Source organism: Ixodes scapularis, unplaced genomic scaffold, assembly GCF_016920785.2.
Source record: "Ixodes scapularis isolate PalLabHiFi unplaced genomic scaffold, ASM1692078v2 PGA_scaffold13__105_contigs__length_92229423, whole genome shotgun sequence".
Lineage (NCBI taxonomy): Eukaryota > Metazoa > Arthropoda > Arachnida > Ixodida > Ixodidae > Ixodes > Ixodes scapularis.
In genome coordinates this window covers 84234016-84260124 of record NW_024609839.1, presented here as the reverse complement: position 1 = coordinate 84260124, position 26109 = coordinate 84234016, and the positions used below count along the sequence as shown (strand labels likewise).

The 26109-nt window shown below is 47.1% G+C and overlaps 1 protein-coding gene across 2 annotated transcripts in view; it reads left to right on the top strand.

The window, feature by feature from the left end:
• Positions 1–24826, top strand: part of LOC8044064 (E3 ubiquitin-protein ligase SH3RF3) — a 40470-nt gene extending 15644 nt beyond the window's left edge. Inside the window, exons 8-15 of one of the 2 annotated variants that reach the window (XM_029978975.3) lie at positions 1250–1542; positions 3759–3967; positions 5290–5457; positions 9026–9287; positions 13328–13687; positions 15609–15805; positions 19727–19852; positions 20543–24826. In XM_029978975.3, the coding sequence (XP_029834835.2) occupies positions 1250–1542; positions 3759–3967; positions 5290–5457; positions 9026–9287; positions 13328–13687; positions 15609–15805; positions 19727–19852; positions 20543–20711 (1784 nt within the window). In that variant the 3' untranslated portion in view covers positions 20712–24826. The remainder of the gene's footprint in view (positions 1–1249; positions 1543–3758; positions 3968–5289; positions 5458–9025; positions 9288–13327; positions 13688–15608; positions 15806–19726; positions 19853–20542) is intronic. The other variant, XM_029978976.4, reaches the window with a different exon arrangement.
• Positions 24827–26109: the final 1283 nt, after the last annotated feature.

The window sequence follows — 26109 nt, the reverse complement described above, 5'->3', positions numbered from 1 at the left end:
CGAACCGGAACTGAACCGGAAAAAAAATAACGGTTACCGGCTCATGTCTAAACGGTTCGCCCACGCGCTGTTGACAATGATTGTGCTATCAATGCCATTTGTTTTTTAAGTGCTGTCAACTGACACACACCTCGCTTACATATTTTTCTTCTCCACCCAGTACGTCTTAGGAATATAAACGCTGCATCCATGAATCTTGACAAACGCTGCATCCATGAATCTTGACATAGGAACCAGTATTGCACTGGTCGCGGCTTGCACGGAACAAAAAGAATAGGAAGGCTGTGCAAAAAAAAAAATTGCGTCACGGGATTTCATTTTCCTACAATCTCGTAAATCCTAAATGCTGCTGTGTGCTCATTTCATAACACGTTTCTAGAACGCACGAGTTCTTGAAGCTTGCTTCCATCGGAATGAGAAAAGAAAAGGCTGTGGAGTTTGATAATAATGCATCCGGTTTCGTATAGGCACTTAGAAGCTAACATAATTGTGAGACAGCGAACTCTTCTATTTGAATATTTATCCTATTACGTCCTTCTGGCGTTGCGTTCAGTGAAGTGTTTTTCATATTCCGTATCTTGCTTAATGAAAACTTCTTTAAGGGTCTAATTTGAGTTACCGAAGGCTAGTTCAAATAAAGAAAGCTGTATTTTCTCCCCACTGTTCCTTCAATTGCTTACACGCCGAGGTGGCGGGATGGTTAACGAGTTCTACTTGTAAGTGGGTTTGTAAGGAGGTCGCGGATTTTACAGCTACTGCGTCGGACCCAATTAGATGAAGTCCGAATGCGTAAACGTTGGTGAAGTAACCTTTGAGTGCACATAAAGAAACCATTCCTGGTAGAAATCCCTGAGCCTTACACTACGATGTATCCCGTTTCGTATGTGCTGATTTCAGATGTTTTATTTGTAATTTATTTTGATGTTGCAATTTGTCATTTATAATTTCCGAACCGGTTCGCGAACCGGTTCGTGGATCGAATTAATCGAACCGGAACTGAACTGGAACAAAATTAATTTACCTGAACCTGAACTGTAGCCGAACCCATATTTTTTTCGGTTCGACACACTGCTTTGAAGACGTAAATATTGCGCTAAAAATATTAATTTTTTTGTGGAAAGTTTTATTTATGGCATATGTGCCCCATAGAGGCACATTAAAAACATATTTTCGCCAGAGTTCAGTGTCTTCTTAACACGATAGTGTAGACTGTGCGCAGAAACATTTTTTTCCCTCCGTGGCGCTGCAGCTGGAGAGTCGCAATCGAGCACGACGTCTCCCGCGTCGTCCTCGCCAAGCCCCGGCACGCCGCCGTCGTCTTCGCCACCCGCACCGGCAAGCCAGCTGGCCGGGAGGGAGAAGCGCCACTCGCTCTCGGCACTGGGCTCCTCCTCGTGTGGCGGGGGCCGCTCCCCTCCCGCGCCCCACCGCCACTCCATGGAAGTGCTCAGCTCCGGCTCAGAGCCCGAACCCCACGGGGCCAATGGGAACCCCCAGGGGTCGGCATCGTCGCCCAGTCGGATACCCACACCCTCCGCCAAGGTAGGCACTCTAAAAGATTTCCGTAAAAACTTGCCTATTACGCGAGCCCGCACATAATACAAGATGTAATTTGAGAGTCACGAGAAAAAGGTGCGTAGCAAATTGCGGGGCAATGTGTAACTGGTGAAAAATGGGGCGTCTAAACTCTGGGCACGCTTCGTGAGTTAGTGTGGCATGTACACTCAATTCCTGGAATGGAGATACCGGCAATAAACCGAGTTTTAAGAACGTGCAACAGGGTGCCAAGTTGCCGTCTACCGGACGCAGAGCGGATGCCTTGCAGGGCTTTCCTGCCAGATGTCACCTCGACTCACGGTGTTGTGTCGTGACATGCCGGAAAGACGCTCGCTTAATAGCCTAAATGGTCTGGGTTCGACCACAACAAAACCCTCCCCCCCACTCAAAAGCAATCAGCGTCGAGCATCACGACCACGCTTTTATCTGGGCTTAACGAAATGCCGAACACCTATTGGAAGAGTGTTTTGCGTCAGAATTGTTCGATCCACGTGTAATGTGACCCAGGAACACGCGAGTCCACGGCGTTTGCCTGCAGCTGCTCACTGTTTACGGCGAAGTGTAGAACACACTGTTCCTTCACGAACTGAGTTGGGTCCAGTTCGATTTTGGCAACCTTTTTGGTCCTTGGCCCCCGGAAAAGATTTCTTGTGCCCCTGCACGCAATTGGGGCATCTCTTGGTCTCTTTCGTTCATGAATGCAGCCTTCGTTCACCGTAAACTTTCATCCCGCTGCACAGTTGCCGACGCTCTCGGCCACTGATAAAACCTTTCGTTTAAATGCGGTTGAATACTGCTTCCGTGATGATGGCATCACGCAGCTTGGCGGGATGTGTGGGAAGAGCTGGAGACGTCGGTATGCAGGACACAAAGAAACGAAAACGTTTCGGTGACTGCGTCAGGTGGAAGCGCAACTTGCCGACAATGATGGCTGGAGACCGAAACTGTTCAAATCCTCATTTGCGTGTTCCCCACAGAAGCTTAGAATCATTTGTTTCTGCACATAATACAAGCAAACATTTTACAGGCAGAAGTTGCGAAAACATTTTATATCATGTGCGGGTCTTTACGGAGCTTACTTGGGCTAGTTGGTAATCTATTGTAGAGGATAAAAGCTCTAAGAAAGACGGACAAGTAGAACGATGATGAGCACCGCTGAGCACTCTGCGGTGTCTGTCATTATTCTGCTCCTCCGTTGTTTTAGCGCTTTTGTCCTCTACCGTCGCGGCACCAATTCCTGCTCGGTGAAGCTTGGCCGGTCCTGCACCGTTCCCTGATTCGTGTTCCAACCGTGGGCTCCTCGAAGTTGCTTTACTTTGTAGGCATTCAAATGGATGCGAGAAAAGATGCATTTTCTTGGTTGGTTTTAACGAAGAATTTGTGTTTGAGGGGGATCTCGAAAAGACATAACATCGCAGACAGACGTAACATCACGGACAAATGTCGCGCTACGAATAGACGTATGCTACGGACAGACGTCATATCACCGACAGATGTACGTAACATCACAGACAGAGGGTCCATCCTTTTCCCGCTAAATTTTAGCGAGCAGCCTTTCCCGCCGAGCAATCACCAAGCGAGGCTCTAACAAAAACATAACTCGTGTCAGAGTCGTTTAACTTCAAAACTGGAAGGAGACACGGGAGTTTGGCTCATTGTAGAGCTACGTAGGCAAGGTACTTGTAGCGGCATTACTACAGTGCCTGGAGTCCGTCTTCAGCTGGCGTGTTTACCCTCGTGTCCCACCCATGCAACGTTGCAGTCAGTGCACTATTTGAAGACGCGCTCCAGGCTTCGTGCAACTGCTTACGTCCACGTGCCTTAAAATCTACGACGACGAGAGGGCATGCTGGCACTGTCGGTTGGATAGCCGTAGAGGCACTTCCGCACTCTTTCTATTTTATTCCCGCACTGTTTCTTTATTTTTTTCGCTTTAAAAATTTACGACAATGTTATAAATCGCCGTTTCTCACAGTTAGTGCATACATTTGATCTTGCGAATGCTGCAAAACTCTCGCTCTAGTGAAATGCAGTTCCACGGCCACCTCGTAGACGGCAGCAGCGTGTTCGCTCGTCGTAAGAGATTGCGAGAGTTCGGTCTTAAGCGAACCCGAATGTGCAAACGGGCCTTCACGTTACGAGCCCCGCGCATTTCGTCGAGATGCAAGCGCCGGCGTTTGAGGAGTGCGTGGCACGTGCAGGTTCCGGTGGAAGTGCCGGGGCGGGTGGTGCGACGCCACAGCGGGCGGCGTGAGCGCGAGCACGCGTCTTCGGCCGGACATTCGGCGACCGAGCAGTGTTCGGCCTTGCTGGTCGCTGGCACCACCCAACAGCCGCAGCAGCAACCGCAGCAGCAGCAGCAACAACAGCAACAGCAACAACCGACCCCACAGGCAGCCATCTCCTCCTTGTGAGCCTTTGCTTGTTGTCTCTCATACTGTGCTCTTTTGTCTTGGGACGGCGGCCTTCGAACCTTTGGCGGTTGTCGCCGTACCTCTGTGGCGACGATTGCACATTTGAAGTTTGTGCCTAAAAACCACGTGCCCATCGGGGGGGTTTCTGCTATTTGTTACGTCTTTGGCAAACTAGGGTATAAGTGTTATATTTGTACCTTGTTTCGCTTTGCAGTTGCTATTCATGGTTTTGAAAGTGGACGCTCTGCGCACAGGACACGTACGCGCAAAAATGGATGTTCGCTTCACTTGTGGGCTGCTTTAGAGGTAGTGGCAATCGGAGCACGGGGTCTTTTTATTTGGGATTTTTAACGCTTCTCAGAATTTATTTAGTGGATGAGAGCTTCTCACGTGACAGAAAAGCTCTTTAGATTGGCTTTTTGTGACGGCCGCCATGTTGAATTCTGATGTAGCTGAGTTGGGGCAAAATAGCATATCACTTTCTTTGCCATTTGGAAGGTGCTAGAATTCAAGGGGTTTGTGCCAATAGTTCTACTTTTTCCTTGGTCCTACTTTTTTTATTGTAGTTATGCTTAAACTATTTACTTTATTCTTTGTCGCCCAACCCAACTACGTCCTATTTCAAAGTGGCAACCGTCGCTCGAAAATGGTCTACAGACTACCTTCGGCTCGGAATCTGAGACTGCCGGAATATTGCAGGAATGGATGCGGCAAAATAAGACCGAGTGGAAGAAAGGCGACAACATTGCACCTTTAATATTCTCATTCAATGCTTGCCGACCTGAACAGCTTGCAAGCACTGAACCTGCTCCCCTCAGATAATAATTTAAATAAAAACTGCACGTTGATCTCTTTTTGTTTTTACCATCCACTAAAAAAAAACCTTAAAAAAAAAACAAAAAAAAAGTGAAAGCCGTTTACAACTCCCTGTAACGCCGAATTAGAGCGCAGCTCTTGAGGAGGAGGAGGGAAGGGTACTGAGGATCACGTGTTCGGGGGGGGGGGGGGGGGGGGGGGGGCACATGGGGGGTCATGTGACCCCCCAGAGAAATTTTTCCGCTGATTTAGCAGGGAAATTTTTCCACTAGATTTAGCGGGGAAACTTTTCCACTAAATCTAGTAAGGAAATTTTTCCTCTAAATTTAGCGGGCAATTTACCCATAATGCACCGCACGGTTACGCCGACAGCGACGGTGACGCCGCTCAGGCTGGAAACGGGCACCTAAGAGCTGCACTCTAAAAACTTCAACCATGTTCAGGTGCAGGGTGCCAAGCCAGGCTGCCGGGTAACAGGGCATGTGTGCACCTTCCTTTGCAGCTATGTGGCCCTGTACAACTACAAGCCGCAGAAGGAGGATGAGCTGGAGCTGCGCAAGAACGAACTCTACTCTGTCACGGAGAAGTGCCAGGACGGCTGGTTCAAGGGCACCTCGCTCAGGACGGGCCTCTCGGGGGTCTTCCCGGGCAACTACGTCCAGCCCGCCAAGTGCGTCCCACACGGCCTGCCTTACCATTTTGAGACCCCCTCTTAAGGGCACTAACTCAGTCTGTCCACCCTACACCCTCAACTGTCTCGGGCATATCTCTCTCGGCGCTTCTCCGCTAAGTGCTCTAGAATTAGAATTTCTATTGAACAACAACAACAAACACTGCAATGTTCTCCGGAAATATTTTTTATGACAGTCATAAAATTTCAATAAGCAGTAATTAAACTTTTGGTCGCGTGTACAGTCGCCGACCGATTTTTCGGACGCGAAAAATCTATATCGGCCAAATTATCAAATTTCCGCTCATGTTCCGCTGCGTATTGGCCACCTTCCACTTGCTTGATGTCATTTTTAACTTGTCGTGCAACTTCTGCTTTATATTGCTCACTTTTCACTTTTTTTGTTATCTGTTTGATCACGGTGCTGTGCTTTGTCGGCAGCCTTGTTGGCACAAACAGCGAAGTTGAAGTTGGCACCATTCGGCACTATTTGGAGGCAACAATTACAGTCTAAGCTCGTTATAACAGACCTTGATTTTGACCAAGATTTTGGTCTGTTGTAAGAGGAGTATGTTGAATGCAGATATGAAGTTGAGTCAACGGTATATAGAGGAAAACCAACCGAACTTCACAAACCGGTATGTTATATCCAAATGTCTGTTGTACAGTGTAGATAGCATATAACGTATGTCGCGGGAGTCGCGAAAACCCACACTATAAGCAGTACCGCGCTATAACCAAAACATAAATTTTTCAGGCCAAAATACATGCCATGAGACAACTTACCTTTGTAAAACAATTTATATTAGATGAAAAATAAAGCTTAGTTTGAGGAAAGTCTTTATTTCACCAGACTAGTACACTTCTGTCTCAAGTGTGTCACACATTTTGAAAGAAATGAGTGACTTTTGCCTGGCGCAGCCTTTTAACGGCGTCGCGGGTTGTGGACGGACGTTGCGAGCGTTCAGGATTGCTAACCCTAATCACCTTTGTCAGGTGATGAAAACGCGTGAAAATTCGCATCCTTTATACGGTACGCGCCAGTAATACCTTCAACTTGAGCACACGCATGCAATGCTCCAAATAAGAAATCCGTGCGATGTTTGAAAATACAAATGCTTAGAAAGCACCACTGTAGTTGAAGTAAACAAACACGACGACACGGGCGTTTCTGCCGTCTTGAGAGTGCCGCCACGACATTGCCGCACGAGTAGGTGGATCTTCCCTTCTAGTACATGCTGGGTTATCATAGCGACACACAACGAAAATTCACAGTCAAGGATAGTGCTTTTGCACGGAACGATGAGCTTCCACAATGCCGTCTACGTCGACGATCACCACCGACGCATGTTTGCGGATAGAAGAAGCCGACGTGCAACCGGCATGCAATGCGAGCGAACAGTTCTCCTCGACCTGCAATTGGTCTGTCGTTGCGGTTGTTTCCAACGCAGCGGGGGAAAGTTGGGCTGGTTGAGCTCGCTCCAGCGCCTTGCGCCGTGGATGACACGTGCGTGCGTCCCTCCGTCGCTATGTCTACTGAAGCCTCTCTCTTTGCTTCTCCCCGCTTCTTCGAGCAACCTCCTTGCCATCCTTGCCCCCGCGAGTACCGCTTGCGGCTAGCGCCGTTATCTAGTGTCGCTTGAGTGTCGCACAGGGAAGCGTGCTCGCTGCGCCGGTTGGTCGGCGCGGTCGGCGCGCTGTTCCAGAAACCGCACTATAGCCGGTATCTCCCTTTGCGCGCCTGCATTTTAAGCGGTATGTAATTACATGGAGTTCTATGGGATCGCCTCCGGTGGTTTAAAAAAGCCGCATTATACCCGGCCCTGCACTATAAGCGGTTATGTTGTAAGTGGTCTATACTGTAACCAACTCTGTTATAATGAGCTTATACTCGACCAAGCTCACTTCAATACTAAGCCTGTCGGCAAAAAACCTTCGCGCTCAAAGACCACAAGAACGGCAAACAGCCGCTGTTCTCGCAGTCGCACCCAAAAAGCGCGGACCACGAGAACAACTGTAAGAACCATAAGAATGGGCAGACGGCGGCCAGGTTGGCTGTAGCAGAACAGAAAAACCCGGCTATACACGAACTCATCTCTGTTACGTCACGGCGCGGTGGTGGCGCGTCGGTCGCACTTCCGGTCTGGAGCTGTGGGCAGAAGTCCCCATGCTAGACGTGTATTCCTGCGTTGTTTTGAAAGGAAAGAGACAAAAACTTGCCTTCTCGTCAAAACGCCGCGACTGGGGCCGTGCCAGAGGTGTCGAGAAAGGTTTGAAGGTCAGTTTTCACGTGCTCGGTTCGTCCGAGAATATGGATATGTGCAGTGAAAAGGGAAAAACAGACGCCGTCGGACAACGATTGCTTGGGCGGGAAGCACTTTGGGTTGAATTCACGGATACTGGTGGTCATCAGATTTATTTGTTTTGTTCCAACATGAACGCCAGAAGACCGCCAAGTTGTGCTGACCACATTCAGTGCGTCTTCAAGTTTAAACGGCCACCTGATCGTTCGAATTGTCGTCTGCTTGTCGTCTGCTTGTCGTCTGCTCTCTTAGACAACGCCGGCCCGTAGACCATATCTTGGCCCGGTACTTGCGATAAGAAGTAAGTGCACGCCTCAAAAGTCTTAAATTTGAAGGTTGGTAAGCAGGCTCGATGTAAACAGGAGATACAAGGAGATGTTGATCATTGTTACCAGTGACCATCACCGACTTGCTAGGCCTGATTCGCATGGTCCGATTTTGCTTTAGATTTTCAATATCGATGTCGACCATCTCAGCTGCGGTTCACGCTTTTGCAGTCCGAGCGACGTTGCGACTGAAAATTGCGAGCGAAATCTCATCTTGCGAATGAGGCTTTAGCGTACATTCTGCGGAGTCCACGCGGATTGAATCGCAGCATGTCACATTATTGACGCGAAGTTTTGTGGTGTAACGAGCCTCGTTAATTTCGCTGACGCTGCTCAAGTAGTCAGACATCGTTAGGAGGATGTAGAATCAACAATTCCAACGCGAAAAAGAGCGCGGGGACTCACACCGGCGCCGACAACATCGCATTTCAATGGTTTGTTTATGGGCGACGGCGAGCTTTTTGCCCACACCCCCATCGCGCATGCGCGGCGCCGGTGGCTTCCGCTAGGGGCGCTCCGGGCGCTCCGGTTTGTTTGTAAACATGAGCTGGTGTATAGCCTAGTTTATTGCGTAAGACCAAAATGGCGGCAACTAAGCTTGCAGTGCTATCGCGGCAGCTGTTTTGTGGCTAAAAACTGAGGGCGTATCACGCAAATTAAGTCCGAAATACCGAGCAACATGCTTTATGGCGTCCGAAATTTCGGTCCATGTTATACATTAACTCTATGGGGTGAGTGGCGGTTCAGCGAAAACGTCCGAACAATTGAACGTGTCCTAAAAATCGGTCAGCGACTGTAGCTTTTCTTTCTACAGAAACTTAAGAGTAACACTAAAAGTTTGTGACGCTAGAGCACTTTACGTATGCAACACAAGTGCCTAGCAGTTCGCCATAAATTCTGCTGGGACACGGGTAATGGCGTCATCTCCCGACCGCGCAGATCGAACGCCACCGGCTTCCACGTCGGCTTGGTGGGCCTTCAGCAACAGCAGCCAGCGACACGCATCCCTGCACCGACCTCCCCCCGGCCGCGCTGCGGCATGGTGGCCCAGCCCGTGGTGGCGCCCGTGCCCTTCCCGACGGTGGCGGTGGGACAGCAGCAGGGGCAGGCACCGCCACTCGGCGAGTGGGCACTGGCCACGCCGTCTCCGCAGAGGATGCCGCCGTCCACGACGCCCAGCCCCATGGGACACAAACCTCCCGTAAGTGCGCGTTTGAGAGTCGTGCCCGGAACCCACCTAGGAAACGAGGCCCACGGTGCCTTCTTGCCTGAAACGTCGTCATTATGCTCCGTACACCCTTAAGCCGATGCTAGAAGCTTCGCCTTCGGCGCGTGCTTTCTGCCCTCGCTAATGCAAGTGGGAACGCACGGGCACACGCAACCAAAGCACCGCTAACGCCAGCGAGCTCTTAGCTTGAAGGTGAACGGGCTACAGTCAGACCTGTTAATACCGAACTCGCAAAAAAAGTCTACTATTCGATATAGGTTTTAATTAATTTGACAACAAACAAGTACGCCACATTTAGAAAACTTGTTTACTCTCAAAAAGTCACTTATTGGGGATATATTACACAACCTTGCGGCTATTCATTGGCCGCTTCTTTTTTTAAGGTCTCACCGGTTCACCCTCTCCCCGTCCATCCACAAAATAATTTCTTTTTTTTTTTTTCCGGGCGGTTGACACGGTTTTTTGGAGGAAAGAAAGCCGGCTTGCAGATCAAAACGGCGCTCTTGGGAGTTCAATCTATTGGGAGCACTAGAGTGGCTTTTGAGATTGCCTTTTTGGAGTGCAAACTGTAACCCCTTAAAGGACACATGCAAAGGAAAAAAACATTTTTTTTAGACGGCTTAGATGGAAAAAGGATGTCATAAAACGATTTTACAACGAAGAAAAAAATTTTTAGAGCTATATTTACGGCGCTATACGAATTTGTAGTTGGCGCTCGCGGGAGCCGCTGCTGGTCACGTGGTAGGCCCGCGCGCCGCCGCGCTGCGTTGCCGCCGCACACTGAGCGTTGTGCGAACGCCGCTTCAAAGCGTTTCTCTACGCCGCCGTCGTCGCCGCCGCAGCACAAGTTCGTCTGCTTCGGGGCGCCGCCGCCGTCGTCTGACCGGCGCACAGGTCTATCACGTCTGCTTGCGCTTTTTCAGGAGTTTCCTTTGGGCTCTAAAAGTTACTTATTCATCTTAGTTTTTTTGTTATACTTCAAACAAAGATGAATAAGTTACTTTTAGAGGCCATAGGAAGCTTCCGAAAGAACGCAAGCACCACGTGATAAATAAGGACCAGTCACGTGATAAATACGGACCACTTTTCCGCGGTGCCCGCGGGCGCCAACCACAAATTCGTTTTGCACCGTAAATATAGCTCTAAAATTTTTTTTTCTTTGTTGTAAAATCGTTTTATGGTGTCCTTTTTCCATCTAAGCCGTATAAAAAAAATGTTTTTTTCCTTTGCATGTGTCCTTTAAAGGGATACTGACACCCCCCAAAAATTTTTTTTCATTTTTTGCCAGGCGTTTTATTATGGTGTCGGAGGACTACCCAATTAATATTTTGCAACAGAGTAGCATATTTTTTTAATAAAGCCAAAAGACGCAACTGCTCAAAACCGAAACCGAAACCCGACGGAGATCGGAGAAGTGGAGAGAAGGGAGTGAGTGGCGGAAGTCACATAGCTACACCCGACCGTGCGTTTTTTTTTTTTTTTTGTTTTTTTTTTCTCCTCCTTTTTGTAGAAGACGACACGACATGCGGCGTATGGGAACTGTTCGCCGTGCGATTCTTTTGCAGTCATGTTTGTTCCGCTCGTTGTTCTGTACTCCAATATGAGTTGTTTTGTACATTGAGGAGTTGGAGATGAGTAGTGGGTGTCCGTGGTGAATTTCCATGATTGGCTCCGAAAAGAATACACCCAAGATGTTGCGTGAAGAGCTGGCTCACATGTCCTGCGTCCGAAAAAAAAAAAAAAGGGGGCATTGTGGGACAGAGTTTCCGAAAGATCAACGGGATCGGTACCAATGGCTGGCTGCAATTCCTGTAGAACATATACGGGCACCTCGGAAAGCGGACGCTACCTGATTTATATGCTCCTTGTATTTTGTGAAAAGTGATTACATTGAGTTCGCAGGTGTCAAAAAGGAAATCCCATACCATTTAATTCAGCGAAGTGTCGTCCACAACATTTGTTTGTTATTTTTTTGTTTCTTTCTTCAGCAATAATTGTAAAAAAAAAAAAAAGATATGTAAACATCGGAAAATGTTTAAAAAAGAAAAAAAAAAATTCCACGGGGTATCGAACCCGGTCCTATCGCGTAGGAAGCGGACGTCTTTCCCACTGAGCTACTGGAGGATCTCTTCACTGGCGGATCTTTTTCCCTAGTAATAATTCAGCCGGTAAACTAAGTTGGAAAGTTTCCTGCCAATTTTCCTCTAGCAAAAGCACTCCCGGGTCGAAGCCGGAAAGCACCACGCATTGGCGACATCCACACCTAGTAAAGAAATCTTACGCGTGCATATTCAACTCGAAGTAGACACGTCGTGCTTGACGTTTGCGCGAGCGATGTCTTCAGCAACGAGAAGGGAGCAACGGCTCGGCGACGTCTTCGTCCAAATCGGCTTGGGGGTCGGGCGTGTCGTACGGGATGAATACCAATTCTTTTGATCAGTCCCAAATTTCTTTTTTTAAAAGTAGACAGAATTCGCCGGTACAGCGAACGACAGTTCTGAAATAGAGGTTCTACGCCCGTCGTCCGCTGCCATCGCCGTCCCAGCGAGTCCCACGATACGCGAAACGACAAACGCACAGAATGCTTCCGGTTGTCTGTGGAACTTTTTTTTTCAATCAACGTATTTGCAGCTTTTTAGAAGCCACAAAAAAATGGGTTTCATATTTTTTTCTATTTTTAATATTGAGTGTGTGCCTTCAGTGACCTACGACTTATATTAAATTTGGTGATCGCATCGATACCTTAGAAAACGGCCCGTGACTGCGGAAAAGAGAGTGAGCGAGACTCGAACCGGCCAGTTTTTGATCGGCGGTTTTCGGGCGGAAAGAAACCGAATTTCGAGTCGCAAATTCTGTTCTGGGTAGTTGAGCTCTCATATGTCACGTACAACTAAAAACCTCGGCGAGCATAAATACCCTGTCAGTGTCCCTTTAAAGGGGTACTTCACCGATTTTTTGAGCTACCTCAACTAACTATATTTTCTCATTCCCCGGCCCTTAGCCTTTCCGGTATGCTATTTAGCATCGCGAAATTCATAATAGGTATTGTGAAATCGGCAAATGAAAATGGTGCAAAAACCAATATTCAAATATTTGCGCACTTTTCAGTGCCGTGACGTCAGTGGCAGGCAGGCTTCTCAGTCGAGCGAGTAGTCTAAAAATAGAATATGCCAATCATTTGTTCCGTGCAGGAGCGCGGATACGGGAGCGAGCTTCCAAAGCACTCATTTGACACCAAGAAACTGCTTCAAATCCGTTGGGAACAACTTCTGTAGTCCAAAAAGTTAACCCCTGCCTTCCACTGACGTCCCTTTGTTGTTGTTCCCAGTAGAGACTTTCAGTTTGAAAAACATGGTGAAGACCAAAACTGTAAATTCAATAACTTCGCGAAAAAACAATATTTTGATCTAATATTTGGGATACTATTTTAGCAATGTTTGTTGGTTAGTTTAGCAAAATTTCAAGCAAATCGGAGATAATGAAAAAACCGGTGGAGTACCCCTTTAAGCACTGTAGAAAACGCGAGATTATAATCGTGCAAAAAAAAAAGAAAAAGAAAATGCGGCCAAATGTTGCGACATTTTTTTATAATAGGACTAAAAAATAAATCCACACATGATTGTAGTTTGGGGTTTTCGCTTCAGCCGCAATCACGCTGCTAATACGCCGTACAAAAGACGGTCTGCTGTTGTCTCTGGCGTGCTTTCTACTCGTAGGACGGTCCTGGCGCGTTGGTCGTACAGAAACTGTCTGCAGCCACGTTGGAAGCATACATACGTAGAAAGCAAACATGCTCCGATCGTGTGGGAGGCGTGTCTGCAGATATAGTTCCGTCATTGTGTCTGTGACGAACACTGTGTCTTTTGCACGACGTACGAGCAGTGTGACCGCAGCATTGGATCACGTAAACCGAGTTTTGGCCATAAAAAGGCCAACTCGAAATCTGCTTTAGTGCCCCTTTAACTACTCGCGCGAGTGTGGATCATCGAAACGAGACGACGTTTCGGACGCAGATGCAGCAACTGGGCGTGGCCAAGGCAGTCCCCGTGACGACCTCGACCGCCGGCCCGCCGGGCCCGCACGTCCCGTCCCAGCGGGGAGGGGCGGGGCCCTGGCTCCTGGCCTGGCCCCCGCAGGGCGGCCCTTACGGGGGCCACGCCCCCTGGGTGCCGTCCTCCGCCTGCGCCGCCACTCCCACCCGGTCCCCTCCCCGCCAGGCCACGCCCCCGACTGCCGCGACCCCTTCGTCCGGGGCCGCGCCCCCCGGCGGTGGCGTGACGGTCGCAGGCAGCCAGGGGGGCGTGTCTCCGGGATGCTCCTCCTCCACCCCGACTGCCCTGCCTTCGTCTGCAGCCATGCTGCACATGGAGAAGGTGGGTGGAGCTCCTCTCTTTGCAGAGTTCTGTAGTCGCTGAGCTTCACTTGTCCCGCCTCCAGCGCGAGTTCCCTTGCTTCGATAATGCTTTGGCGTCTCGTAAGCCCCGAGCGCACACGCACGACCAAAGTATGTGTGAAAGCAACGAGCGCATGCTGGGGCTTCGGAAAAGGACAGCCTGTAATGTATAACATGGATTCTATACTTGAAAGCAGTTCTAGCAAAGGAAGTTTGCATTCACCAGTTTTTGCGTACTGAACAGACTGACCTTAAAGGCCGACGTCCAACCTCAGTTTTCTGCAAGGAAGATGGCAGGGGTGGAAGCACTGCACCATTGTGCGCCAGTCCACTTTCACTGCCCCATCCTGGTCCAAGCGTAAATGTTGCGCCTAAACTAGCAAAAGAAAAAGAAAATGTTTTTAATGTTTTTAATGCAGAGTTACTTTTGTTTGATAAAAACAGGTGTCAAGTGCTAATTTCCATCAATAGAGAATGACTACAATTTATTTCGGACCAGGTAAATAGACATAGTGTTTCGTTTCATGTTCTCATGCTGATTAGCTGTCAAGTGCCAACAGCACAAAGGAGAACCGCGCGAGTTGGTTGTCTGTCGTCCGTTTTGAACTCCAGGAAAAGTAAATGCTTGTATTGTTCAGGAATATACCGTATTTGGTCGAACATGAACTACCGTAAAATACCGAGCATGCGCCCGCACTTGAGCAAGCGCCCTCCCCACATCTTCCGGTTGTAAGGGTGTACGTCGGCCTTTAAGCGATTCACACTTACGCCAATCGAAGCGTGTGGTGAAGAGTCGTGGGAACCGCCTCGAATTTTTACCGCCATTTGCCTCGTGTCTGGTCGTATCTCTAACTGGAAGAGCTTCACATTATATGGCGACACTCTTTCCCAAGTCTCAAATCCTTAAGGGGGGACATGGGCCTAAATTTTAAATTTCTTTGAAAAAATTCATTTTTTAATTTTGACGTTTTCAGTTTTAGAAACTAATTATACACCCTTACACCAAATTTGATAACCATACGCCAAATAGTTACGTTGATATAAAATATTTTCAACACATTGTGAGGCAGTAACAAAGTATAGGAGTTTAATGTTTGAATGCATTTTTCTCAGTTCCACTTTTTGCTGCAAATTTCATACGAAGGAATCTTTTGTTCGAAGGTGAAAGTATTCTGATACCACAATCAAGATGTTTCTGAACTGAAATTTACTCAGGAATCAGGCTATCTATTTTATATTGTTTTAGGTTGAAGTCCTCAGTGATAAAAAACTAAGTTTTCAAAAATTGACAGAGGACAGATATGCATCTCATAGTTTCAGGTAATAACTCTTCCTGAAATATTTACATTTAAGTTATTAAAACTAGATAGCCCGAGGTCCCATATCCCCCACTTTACATTCAAGCAGTGAAAATGATGCTCAATAGCTTGATTTGCATATCATAGATTTCTTAATGAAAAGTGACACATCGTCTTACGCAGGTATGTAAATTTGTCTTAGAGAGCTGAAAGTTTGCACAGTACACCTACATCTGAAGCTAAATCTCCCCTGCAAATTTCATTCCGATCACTTGAGTAGTTCGAAAGTTTGACCTCTAGCCAGTGTCCCCCCTTAAGGTTGCACGTTCCACGTCGACGACACCGAGCGTAAGGTGTCCACATGATTGTCTTCCGCTCCTTCATTGAAACTAAAGGCTACGTCCCCTGTAGACTCATGCTGGAACCCTTCCTTCGAGAACCTAGTTTTTGAAAATTGTAAATTTTGGGAGGAGGGCTCATAAATGGTTCGCACATTTAAGAAGTTGGAAAGGTAGCTGCGATTCACGAGCGTCGGGGGCTATCCATTGGAGGCAGAGCGTTTTAAGCGAGCAGAGAGTGCTGAGCAGACCCGCGCGTGTTCAGCAGAAGGAGCGCAGGGAGAAAGACAAGATGAGCCTGATGAAGCGCCTGACGAGCAAGCGACGCTCCCGGTCCCCGCCTCCCCCCAACTTCTCCTGCGACAACCCGAGCTTCGTGGACAGCTCCTCGGCCGCCGGTTCAGGGCCGTCTCAGCAGCCTTCCAACGCCGCTGCTGCGACCATGCCCGTCGTGCACATCAGGTGAGGGGCACTCGCGACCCTTCCCCGCTTTCGTACGGAGACTCATACAGCTTTGATATTTTGTAAAATATGGGAGACAAACATTTGCTTCTTTTTAAAATTTTATGACTTAAAAATGATGAAATTTTTAATCGTTTTAGCTAGGATTTCACCCTGTTCTTCCCTCTTTCTTATATTAAACTATAGCCATTTCGTTCCCTATAAGTATGATCTACAAATCAAGATCTTTGTTTCAGGTCTAAGGCTATCAATGATTGTTCTCCCCCAAACCAGAATGCTCCTGCTAGTTACATTTGTCTGTGGAATGGTACTGCGGTGAATTTCGTATATTGACGAAACATTAAAAAGGAAGTTCCGAAGGCCCTCCAAAGCTACGGGTAGAAATCGGGTATAAAGTGTGCTAATATCGTTTAACAGCCAGCCGCGCGCACGTTTCGACACCTGCGCTTTTGAGAGCGCGGGTCTAAAGCGCGGGACTGGTGCACGTTCTGGGGCACGGCACTGTTGTTTGAGGTGCCATTAAAAAGACCATCCAGACGCTTCTCTCTGCTCAGCTCTCGAGGCCCTGCCTGCAATACATAACAAAGGGGTACTGCAGCGAAATTCTAGCACCTATTTTATTGTCTAAATGTCAACCACGTTCCGGTTACACCAGAGAGGCAGCAATTTTCTGTTTGAAAAGCCACTATGGCATTATTGAAAACGAATAAACCGATGACTAGATTGCACCTGGTGGATGTTCTGAATATCATTTCATAAACTTCCCATAAAAGCAGCACCACTTCGCGGAAGTACGGCACCAAGCTTCAATCGCACATAGGCGGTCAAACTCGCGCAAACGGATTCCTCTTCTCGACCCCGCCTATTCAACTCCTGCGGGGAATGGGGAGAGGGCATCTCAAACATCCAGGTAGTAACGCGTTGACGCTACCAAGTGAGCCGCCTCGGTGGCTCCTAGGCGAGAGCGCTGGCCTACGGATCCCCATGTGGCGGGTTCGAATCCCGGCCGAGGTGCCCGCAATCTGACGGAGGCTTATTGCGGAGAAGGCGCCGTGTAATCGAGCTTTCGGTCGCACGTCAAAAGATCCCCAGGTGGTCCAAATTAATCCTCAGTCCTCTGCTGGGGCGTGCCAGATGCCCGTCGTTGGTTTGGCACGTAAAACCCCCAAATTTGACTTGACGCTACCAAGTGGCGAAGCTCAATGTTCATGCCAGCCTCGTCATAGCCTTGCCTATGCAGTTAAACGTGACGTCACAAACACTCTAGAGGCGTCGCATCCCCCAAGACACGTCGCGCTCTTCGATGGCAGCTCTTCGAGCGTTCGCTGGAATTGGCTGTTTGCAATGAAATTAGTACAAATGTATGATTGTCGTTAGCAGATTTTGTTCATCATGTTTAACTTACTTCTGAATGTGGGAGGTATATTTAAATTTTCATTTCAGTATCCAATATTTACGTAACATATTCGGGAGAGCATATTCCCTTGTCGTGCTCTAGATCCAAGCACGTTACTTGGACCGGTACATACACTTTAGATTCAGCGTATGTCACGCAGTTGCCCGATTCCTTCTTGGTATGCTTTGTAGGACGTTACACCCTTTCAATTGTGACCAACCTTACGCTGTATAAATCACTAAAACGTCCAATTTGACTTATGACTTTGAATTGGCTTTCTGCCAGGCAGGAGACGATTCTTTAGATCATCCATTAAAGGGGTACTTTGGCTGTTTATTGAGCTACTGAAACAAATTGCATTTTCTGAATACCCAGACAATTAGTCTTCACGATATTATTATTATTATTACTTATTATTTATTATTACTACTGTCTCCTATTTCAGGAGACATGGTAGGAGTGGTTTACAACATATGTGTACACAAAAACAATAATAAAAAAAACAGCAGGTAACAAGCACAAGGATATTCGTTCTAGCTGATCCAAAAACGCAAACAGCGTTATACAAAGACCATTCATCGCAAAAAAAAAAAAAAATTTAATAAATGAGCATTAGATACAAGAATCACAAAAATCTCGGAGTTTATTAAAAAAGGAGGACTCTGGTGATGCTGTTATTATATCGCCTGGCAGGGAGTTCCAGTCGTGAACAGTCCTTGGGAAAAGAGAGTACTTAAATGCATTAATCCGACAGTTGAATTCTTTGAATTCTTTTTATCGTCTCGAAATTAAAGATGGCTATTGAGAAAACCATAAATGAAGATGTTGCTGAAACCAACATTCAAATTTCCGCACGCTGTACAGTGGTGTGACGTCGCAAATGGTACAGACTTTCAGGTTGTGCAGGTAGTTTTCAAAATTGGGGTGTGGATATGTTTATAGGGCCTGAACTTAGTCTGCCTCAATGGGTGACTTGTCTCTCAGCCGTAGATGAGAAATTTAGCCTGTGTGGTACGACCACTAGGCTGGGGTCTTTAACGGGCAGCATGCCAGTATGATGCTCATCCAGATCAAAACTGGCAGGGGTGGGGATTGAACCCAGGATCCCTGGGTTCTGCAGCGCGAGCTTTCGCTTCATGTGTTCGAGCTGGTGTGCGCTAGCCCACTTGGTTACCGCACCCCAAGTAGTGTTAAACAGAGTATGTTTGTAGACAGGTACCGAAAAACACAAAACGAGAAGAGACGTAAACGTCCCTTCTTGTCTACGATCATGTACCAATTGTCTACGAGTCTGAGATCATGCACCAACTGGCCCAAATTGCCATAGCAATGCAGAGTATGTTGAGCATTTTTTTCATGCTTCTCAATGAATAAGCTTCCAAGCATTCTTTTCACACCATCAAACGTCTTGCAACCATTTGGGAACGGGGTTTACCGCCCACCTTGTACCATTTCTGTTGTCACACTTCAGTGTTGCCAATAAGGGCTCTCGGTTTAAGGAACAGGATGAGTACGAAATATTGAAAATTCAGGAACTTTGCAAAATGTTTTTATCTTCATACGATACTTGGGGTATTGGTACAGCCGTGTCTATCGGTGGTGTAAAGCCAATTTGAGGGAGAATTGGCGACCATAAAACAAATTGCTGGAGTACCCCTTTAATGTGTTGAACCATGGTTAAAAGCATTGAAAAGACGAACACTAGAGAAAAGACAAACACGGGCACTACTCACTACCGTATTTGAAGGAAGAAGGTAGAAGTACATATATATATATATATATGTTGATACGCCTAGCGTCACCTGGGCTAAATCTGCGCCGGGATACACACTCTACAACCTCTTTACATAAATTTATCAAAAAAAACGCATCTCTGCAATTTACGATGCAATCGACATGTCGCTGACGCACTGGGGCCCTCTCTTCCTGATGAAGTACGCCTCTTGCACTTCGAGTGCTCTTTGATTCTTGCTTTTATCGAGAATCCTGGTGTCACCGAAGGGTGGCTCACACGATAGGTCTATCAACATATATATCTCTACTTCTATCTTCTTTTTTCAAATACAATTGCGAGCAGTGCCCGTGTTTATCTCTCTTTTTTTCGTCTTTTTAGCGCTTTTAACCATGGTTCAAAACAGTCAGCACCAACTAGCTCAACAACAAGTACTTTTACCCCTTTGATGTGCAACTATGGGCAATGGACCTTTTTCCGGTAAGGAGTGCCCCATGACGGTTTTGCCGCCTACTACAAATGGAGGGCAACCGGACTCGCCTTCTCCCATAGGAACAGATTAGTGCCGCAAGAAAACAGTGCCCCCCAAAAATGGCGAAAGGGTGGTCAAGGTCAAGTGGAAAGGGTGTGCGCGTGCGCAGACGCTTACTGGAAAAAGGTCCATTATGTGCCATCAACCGATGGAGGGGCTTCTGGGCCATCAGTCAAACGGACTTTCCTCAAGAGTGAAAAATTTGAGAACTCCCTGGTCACGAGGGAGGGTTTGTGAACGGTTGTCCGCTTCCGCTTGCAGGTCCGGTTCGTGCCCTAGCGAGGCGCTCGGGACTCAGCAAGCGCTGCACAAGAAGACGAGTTCCCTGGACGGCAGCGACAGCCTCAAGACTAGGCCCAAGCAGCCCGCGCCCCTCGTCAGGGAACGGTGAGGCTGCCACCTGCCGCCTTTCGTAGCGCCCCCGTCGGACTACGCCACATCTTTCGGATTAGAGCTTGCACTTCGGAGATAGTCTGCGGGAGCCGATTTCGGACGAAAAAATATGTTTTTCCTCGGGTAATTCGTATTCGGTGCATAGTCTGCGCCTAGGGCCTAGTCTGCACGTAACAATTCTCGTATGCATCGCACCTTGTCAAGGGCCCGCTTTGTTAGCTCGCGAATGATCTTGTATTACGCCAAAGTCACCACTAACTAACTCCGTTATTCACGAAATCTGTCGTGCCTTGTCGTCATGAACGATGTAAAAAATAAAAATAAAAGAAGCCTCGTATGGTTTGTCCCTGTAGCTAGCCTACACCGCGTAAATGTCCAACTTTTAAACGTGTAGGGTCCACGGGCCATAGTCTGGAAAATATGGTACTTAGTTGCGTGCCACGGATGAACGCGATATCTGACATAGCCATAGAAACCGAGGATCGGGGGGAACAAAGGGGGACGGAAAACCCCTCCTTTTTTCCCCACTCCCGGGTGTGTCTATTTTAAACCGGCTTGTCCGCACTCGCTTTAGTTTGGAGAAATGTGAGTTACTGGCGTCCGTCCGCATTAATGGCGGGAAGTTGGTCTGCTTGGAAGCGTAGCGCTTTGCCGAACTGACCTCCGGTCCGATGTGCATCGCAGATTCCGCTGCATCGTGCCTTATCCGCCCAACAGCGAGTACGAACTGGAGCTGAAGCAGGGCGACGTGGTGTACGTCCACAAGAAGCGGGAGGACGGCTGGTTCAAGGGGACCCTGCAGCGCACGGGCAAGACGGGCCTCTTCCCCGGCAGCTTCGTCCAGGGCTTCTGAAGCGCCCTGAAACGCTTTTCTTGCCTGTTGGCGGGAATCCGAACGGCGCCAGCAATGCAGATGACCACTCCAGTCCGCGAACAAAGTGGCACGTACGCCTCAATCAAGGACGTACGCCCCAATCGAGGCGTACGTCGAAGGTGTTGGTTACGAAACCGAAAAGCTCCATTGCATCGAGAAATATCCGAAATCAGTTTGTCCATTCGTCTGCCATTAAGCACTCAATCTACCGTAAATTACTTTATTTTTGCGGGCTCAATATTTTGTGAGTTTAGCCTAGTGGGTTTTGGAAATATTTCTCAAACACAAAATTTCTCAGTTTGGAGTGATATTCCTTACCACTGGGTCATTTATTTGCGCCATCAGTTTTTCGCGATCATCTTTAGGTCGCAAAATTCGCCAAAATTAAATCGTTTACAGTATTTATTTTTGCCGGCTGCTTCAACTCTTCATCTTTAGAGACTGGAATTTGAGGAGAGGCAGTTATCAGAGATTTTGGGAAGAGAAACACAAATGTGGTCACAATTTTACTACTTGCTCAAAGGGGTGGTGTACCTACCGTGGCATTTCAAGGTGTTGACAAGATACATAGGCCAGCTTTACACTATTGCAGACAGTCTTGGAAGACCACTAAGGTGGCAGTGGGACGACGGTGCCACTTGCACGCATAAAGACAGGCAAAGGTTGTTGTTTGCACCTTTCGAAAATGTAATTCCAGTCGAAGCAAATGTTGGAGCAAAATGCGGTAGTAATGCGAGATATAATTAATCCGATAACCGACTGCCGTAAGGCCTAACTAACCGCCATTAGGCTCATTTGATTTCCCCAACGTTCCAACGTAGTTCAGTCGGAACTCAGAAAGAAGACCGCAGGAGTCGTAGTGCAACGAAGCAAGGCCAGTTTCTGAGCTGCGCAGATTCAAATTTCTTGACCAAGGAAAATGGAATCTGGAGGTTACCTGCTTTTCTTGTTCTGTCGATGACCACAGTGTCGTCAACATACAGCCTACCAAGCTGTAGTAGAGGAACCTTTCCTCACCTTGACGTACGAAGACAAAGTAGTCTACCGATTGGTTCCCCTTTTTTTTTTTTCTTCTTTTATCGGAGTGGTCTTTGCATTGCATCACCTTTGGAATTGCCGTGGCCTCGCGTTCTTTCCGGGGACGATTGTTAGGAGAGCGGTTTTCTGCTGCTTCCCGCGTTGTTTCGAGTCGTCCCGCCGTTTCGAGTGGACCTCGACGTTCACCGGAAATCGGTGCCGGCCCGACTCGTCTGAAACGTCTGGTTCTCCCCTCGGGCTGATGTAGAGGAAGAGCAATACGGGGGTCGCAAAAGATGGGGCACGCCCGAACCAGGCCTCGTGTAACATAGTTTCCCCTGTACATAGCAGTCCCTTCCCCCAATCTGTCGACGAATCTCGGAGCAGTTTTCGGACGCATAATTTATGAACTCGCGAAACATCTTTACAATGTCTGTTTTCTCGTCTCTCGTTTTTCGTTCTCGGGGCGTCCCTTCCGCGTTGCGTTCCCCCCGTTCCTGCAAGACCAAACTCTGGTGCTCGTAAGACGTTTTTTTCCCTGTAAATAGCGACTTCTTCGAATCTCGGTGTTTTTAACGAATTAGGGCGACGACGACGTTGGCGGCTGTGTTTTTTCGGAGACGCTCTACGTTTCGGTCGCGTTAACGCAATGCTCACGTTCCCTTTCGGGCCACTCCGTTGGGAACCGGACTTTTCCGTTCCCACGTTAAACTCGTTTACGTGGACAGAGTTTGAATCTGGAATGGTTGTTTACACTTCTGTTCATCTTACCTACTTTCGTTTACAAATCATGCTTTCACGTGTCACAATTGTACGACGCTCCTGCAGTTTTGGTTTCCGGGTTGTAATTCAGCATTTATGCTTACGTGATTGGTTTACCGCGGGCTCTAGAAGCTGCAGGGTTGTTCCAATCTTTCATTTTCACGATTTGACGGTAAAGTTTCTCAGCGTGATTAGAGACTGCAGGAACCTTGTCACCAAACTCGTGCGAAGAGGAGAGCATGTGGGAAGCTTGCGCATTCGTCGTGTTTCCCACAATCACTGCTGGAAGCATTTAGAAGAATCTTAGAAATCCTCGAAAAGATAACATTCAGAAATCAGGTTCATCAACATTCGAATCAATATGAGACCCTGCGTTTATTTCATGCTTTGCTGTCGGAGGTGAAGACGGAACTTTAATTTTACCCGATGAAGCGCCTGTCCGCGGTCGGGGTGCGACTTCGAATATAGTCGACTTTATGAATGCTAGTGAGTGCTACCTAGTTCTGAAATTTGAGGGGAAGATGGTTGGGTGCTTTTGTTGGCACTAGTGTTTGCTCGGTATTTTTGCGATATAGATAAGAAGTTTCAAGGGTAAATTATACGTTCAGTTGGTTGTTGGCTTCTAGCCTCAAGTCGTTGGGTTACGAGAATTGGATCTGGCAATGGCGGTTCCTCACTTTCTGTTGACATTCTTTGTCGCGAATCATCCCTAGCCTGGTTATTTTGTCGCAAACAGGACATACTACGAGGGTTCGGTGTTTGTTCATAATCAAGTTCACCATTTTTGGTTCCATAATAATGTTTTCTACCCAAAGAATCAAATGTCTCTTGTTTTTCCAAGTGCAACAAGCTTTGTTGAAATTGCTCATTGCAGTGCAGGCATTTAAAAGAACTTTAGGGTGTTGATAATCACGTGACAAGTCACCCCCTGAACGACTCAAACTCTCTAGACTTTGGAGTAGCCTTCTCTCAGTTTTGAGGACTTTTTAAGGTAGCAATGGCCACAATGAGTCTGTACTTGGATTGTTCAGGTATCAAAACTCTTCATCTGAACAGTAAAAGGTACAGGCTGCGAATAGTGAATGACATGACTGTGGCACAGTGCTGCAGGTTACAGGTATGGAAAATTGGAGTGTGACAGAGAGGTAGAATCTGACATTTGTGAAAGCAATCTCGGCTGCTTTGAAAAGAAAAGTTTTGTTCTGATCGAAAGTTGACTACCCTAGTATTTTTTGCGGAGCATCGTTTGTCACTCTGCTGTCAAATATTCTAATCTATTTTATTGGATACTCTTTGTATCAAACATAAACTTGTCTCTGCACATTTTTTTTTTTTTTTTTGGTATTTATTGTAGGAACAGTTTTTGTGTCACTATTTTCACTTATTTATGTTTTTTCCCCACTTCCACTGACTATGTTGATTGTTGTTGGAACCTTGCGTTATCCTGTCTGTAATATTTGAAGAAGCCACATGAACTGTGGGGATTCAGATTTTTGCAGAAGGTAAGATATACAAGGGGATTGCAGCTAAAAACGGCCTTGTTTTCTTTGACTTTTTTTTTTTTTTTTTTTGTTTTATGTTAGGTTATACTTCCTGCATCAGTTTCACTTGACTGACATTGACATTGAACACATTTGTTTATACCTTAGGTTCTGTCTCGTCATGCTAGCTTGAACTGGCTCGGTTGTAATATATGTAACGCTGCTTAAGACTGAAGCTAATATAATACTCTGGATTTTGCTGCATCATCACCCAGATTGTGCGCACACGCTCACGCACACACCTCGACATGTACATAAAGGTTTGGTGAATGCGAACGGCAGGAGTGTGCGCCGAGGTGCCAGCGCACTGAGATGTGCCAAAAGTGGAACCGCCGTGTCAGCACACATTTATTTTTTTTCGCACGCCACTCAAACTTTGCATTCCATTGCGGCATCTCGTTTCCAAGATGGCGCCCCCGGGGGGGTCTTCCATTGCGGGCTCCATGACGATGAGGTGGGTCATGCACGCACCTTAACGCAACACTCACTGAAACGATGAAGATGTATGGCTGGAATTGTTTTGTTTCACTCGAGTCACACACGCCACACGGTTGTGATCAGACTGGCAATGCCAAGTCACCCCTTCCCCCCCCCTCCCCCCCTCCCATCCCCCCCTTGACAGGCATTCGTCGGTTTGACGACTGACTGCCAGTGTGTGTTTTACAAATCATTTGTGTTGAAATAAAACTGTTGATATGTATACAGTGTGGTGTTCTAAATGTGAAGCTGCCAAATTACAGCTTCAAGGTGTTCAACTCCATAATGATAAACCCGACACTGGGAACAATCATTGATTTTAAACTGCGCTGCCAGGAGGACAAAAGCAAAACTGAGACAAGGGAATAATGACACAAACACTAAAGTGTAAACTAACAACTGTTTACTTCCTTCCATCCCACAGGAGAGGAAAACACTTGCAAAGATAAAAAATAAAAGAAGCGGAGAAACCTTGTCTTAGTTTTGTTGTCCTCCTGGCAGCGCATCGCAAACTTTGTTGAACTGGGAACAAACAAGAAAATGAACAGTCATGCTCACCGTCTCGAAACACAGCTACTGAATTTATTTCACATTGTCACATTTATGCAGTCGTCCTCCATTTCCAAAACGTTGCCAATCTCTGGTTTATCTTTATGGAGTTAGTTCACCAGCTTGCCTGCGTTTTTTCACTTTCATTGTTCAAGGTGTTAGGATACAAAACCATTATTGATACAGTCATCTGCTTGTAGGTAAGTCTTGATGGTCATAGTTTCTAGGGTGTTCTCCAAAATACTATTTTCAAATTTTTTTTTTTTTGTACAAGAATTTTTAATATTGTAAATTGAAATGTGTACGGTACTTGGTTAACTGCACACCTGTCGCATGTCATGACATCTACACATGCAAGAGTAGTTCTTCAGCAGTCCATTACTTATCTCTTAGCAAAGAATTCAGCACTGCAACAAGGGGGACAAAGGACAAACACAAATCTCCAAACACAGCCAGGTGACTGGTGCACGACCGAAAAAATCCGCCTGGTCCTGAAGAGGTGCCTGGTATCGAGGCAGGCACCTCCATTTCCAGTGGAGTGCCTTTGTTCCCCTTGTTTCCCTTCTCCAAGGATTATTTTGTTTAGCTCGCTTGCACCTTTGCATTTAATTGCATTATCATCATTACCTTAAAAATGCAGATCATTCACTCTTGGTTGACTGGTGGCAGCTGATCAAACCCGTTTGCCCTACTGATGTTTAACTCCTAATTAGCTCGGTAGAGCGCTCCACTGGAAATGGAGAGGTCCCTGGTTCGATACCAGGACCAGGCAGATTTTTTCGGTCGTGCACCAGTCACCTAGCTGTGGTTGGAGATTGGTGTTTGTCCTTTGTTTCCCTTGTTCCCCTTCTCCAGGGATTATTTTCGTCATTCTTATTCAGGTCGCTTGCACCTTTGCATTTAATTGCATTACCAACTAGAGCTAAGGAAATGTGGAGGCCAAAAGCTCTGTTTTTTTTTTTTTTTTTTTTAGAATATTTTCAGAATAACAGAACGAGAATGCGCGTCGGATCTCCTGCATGAACAACGGT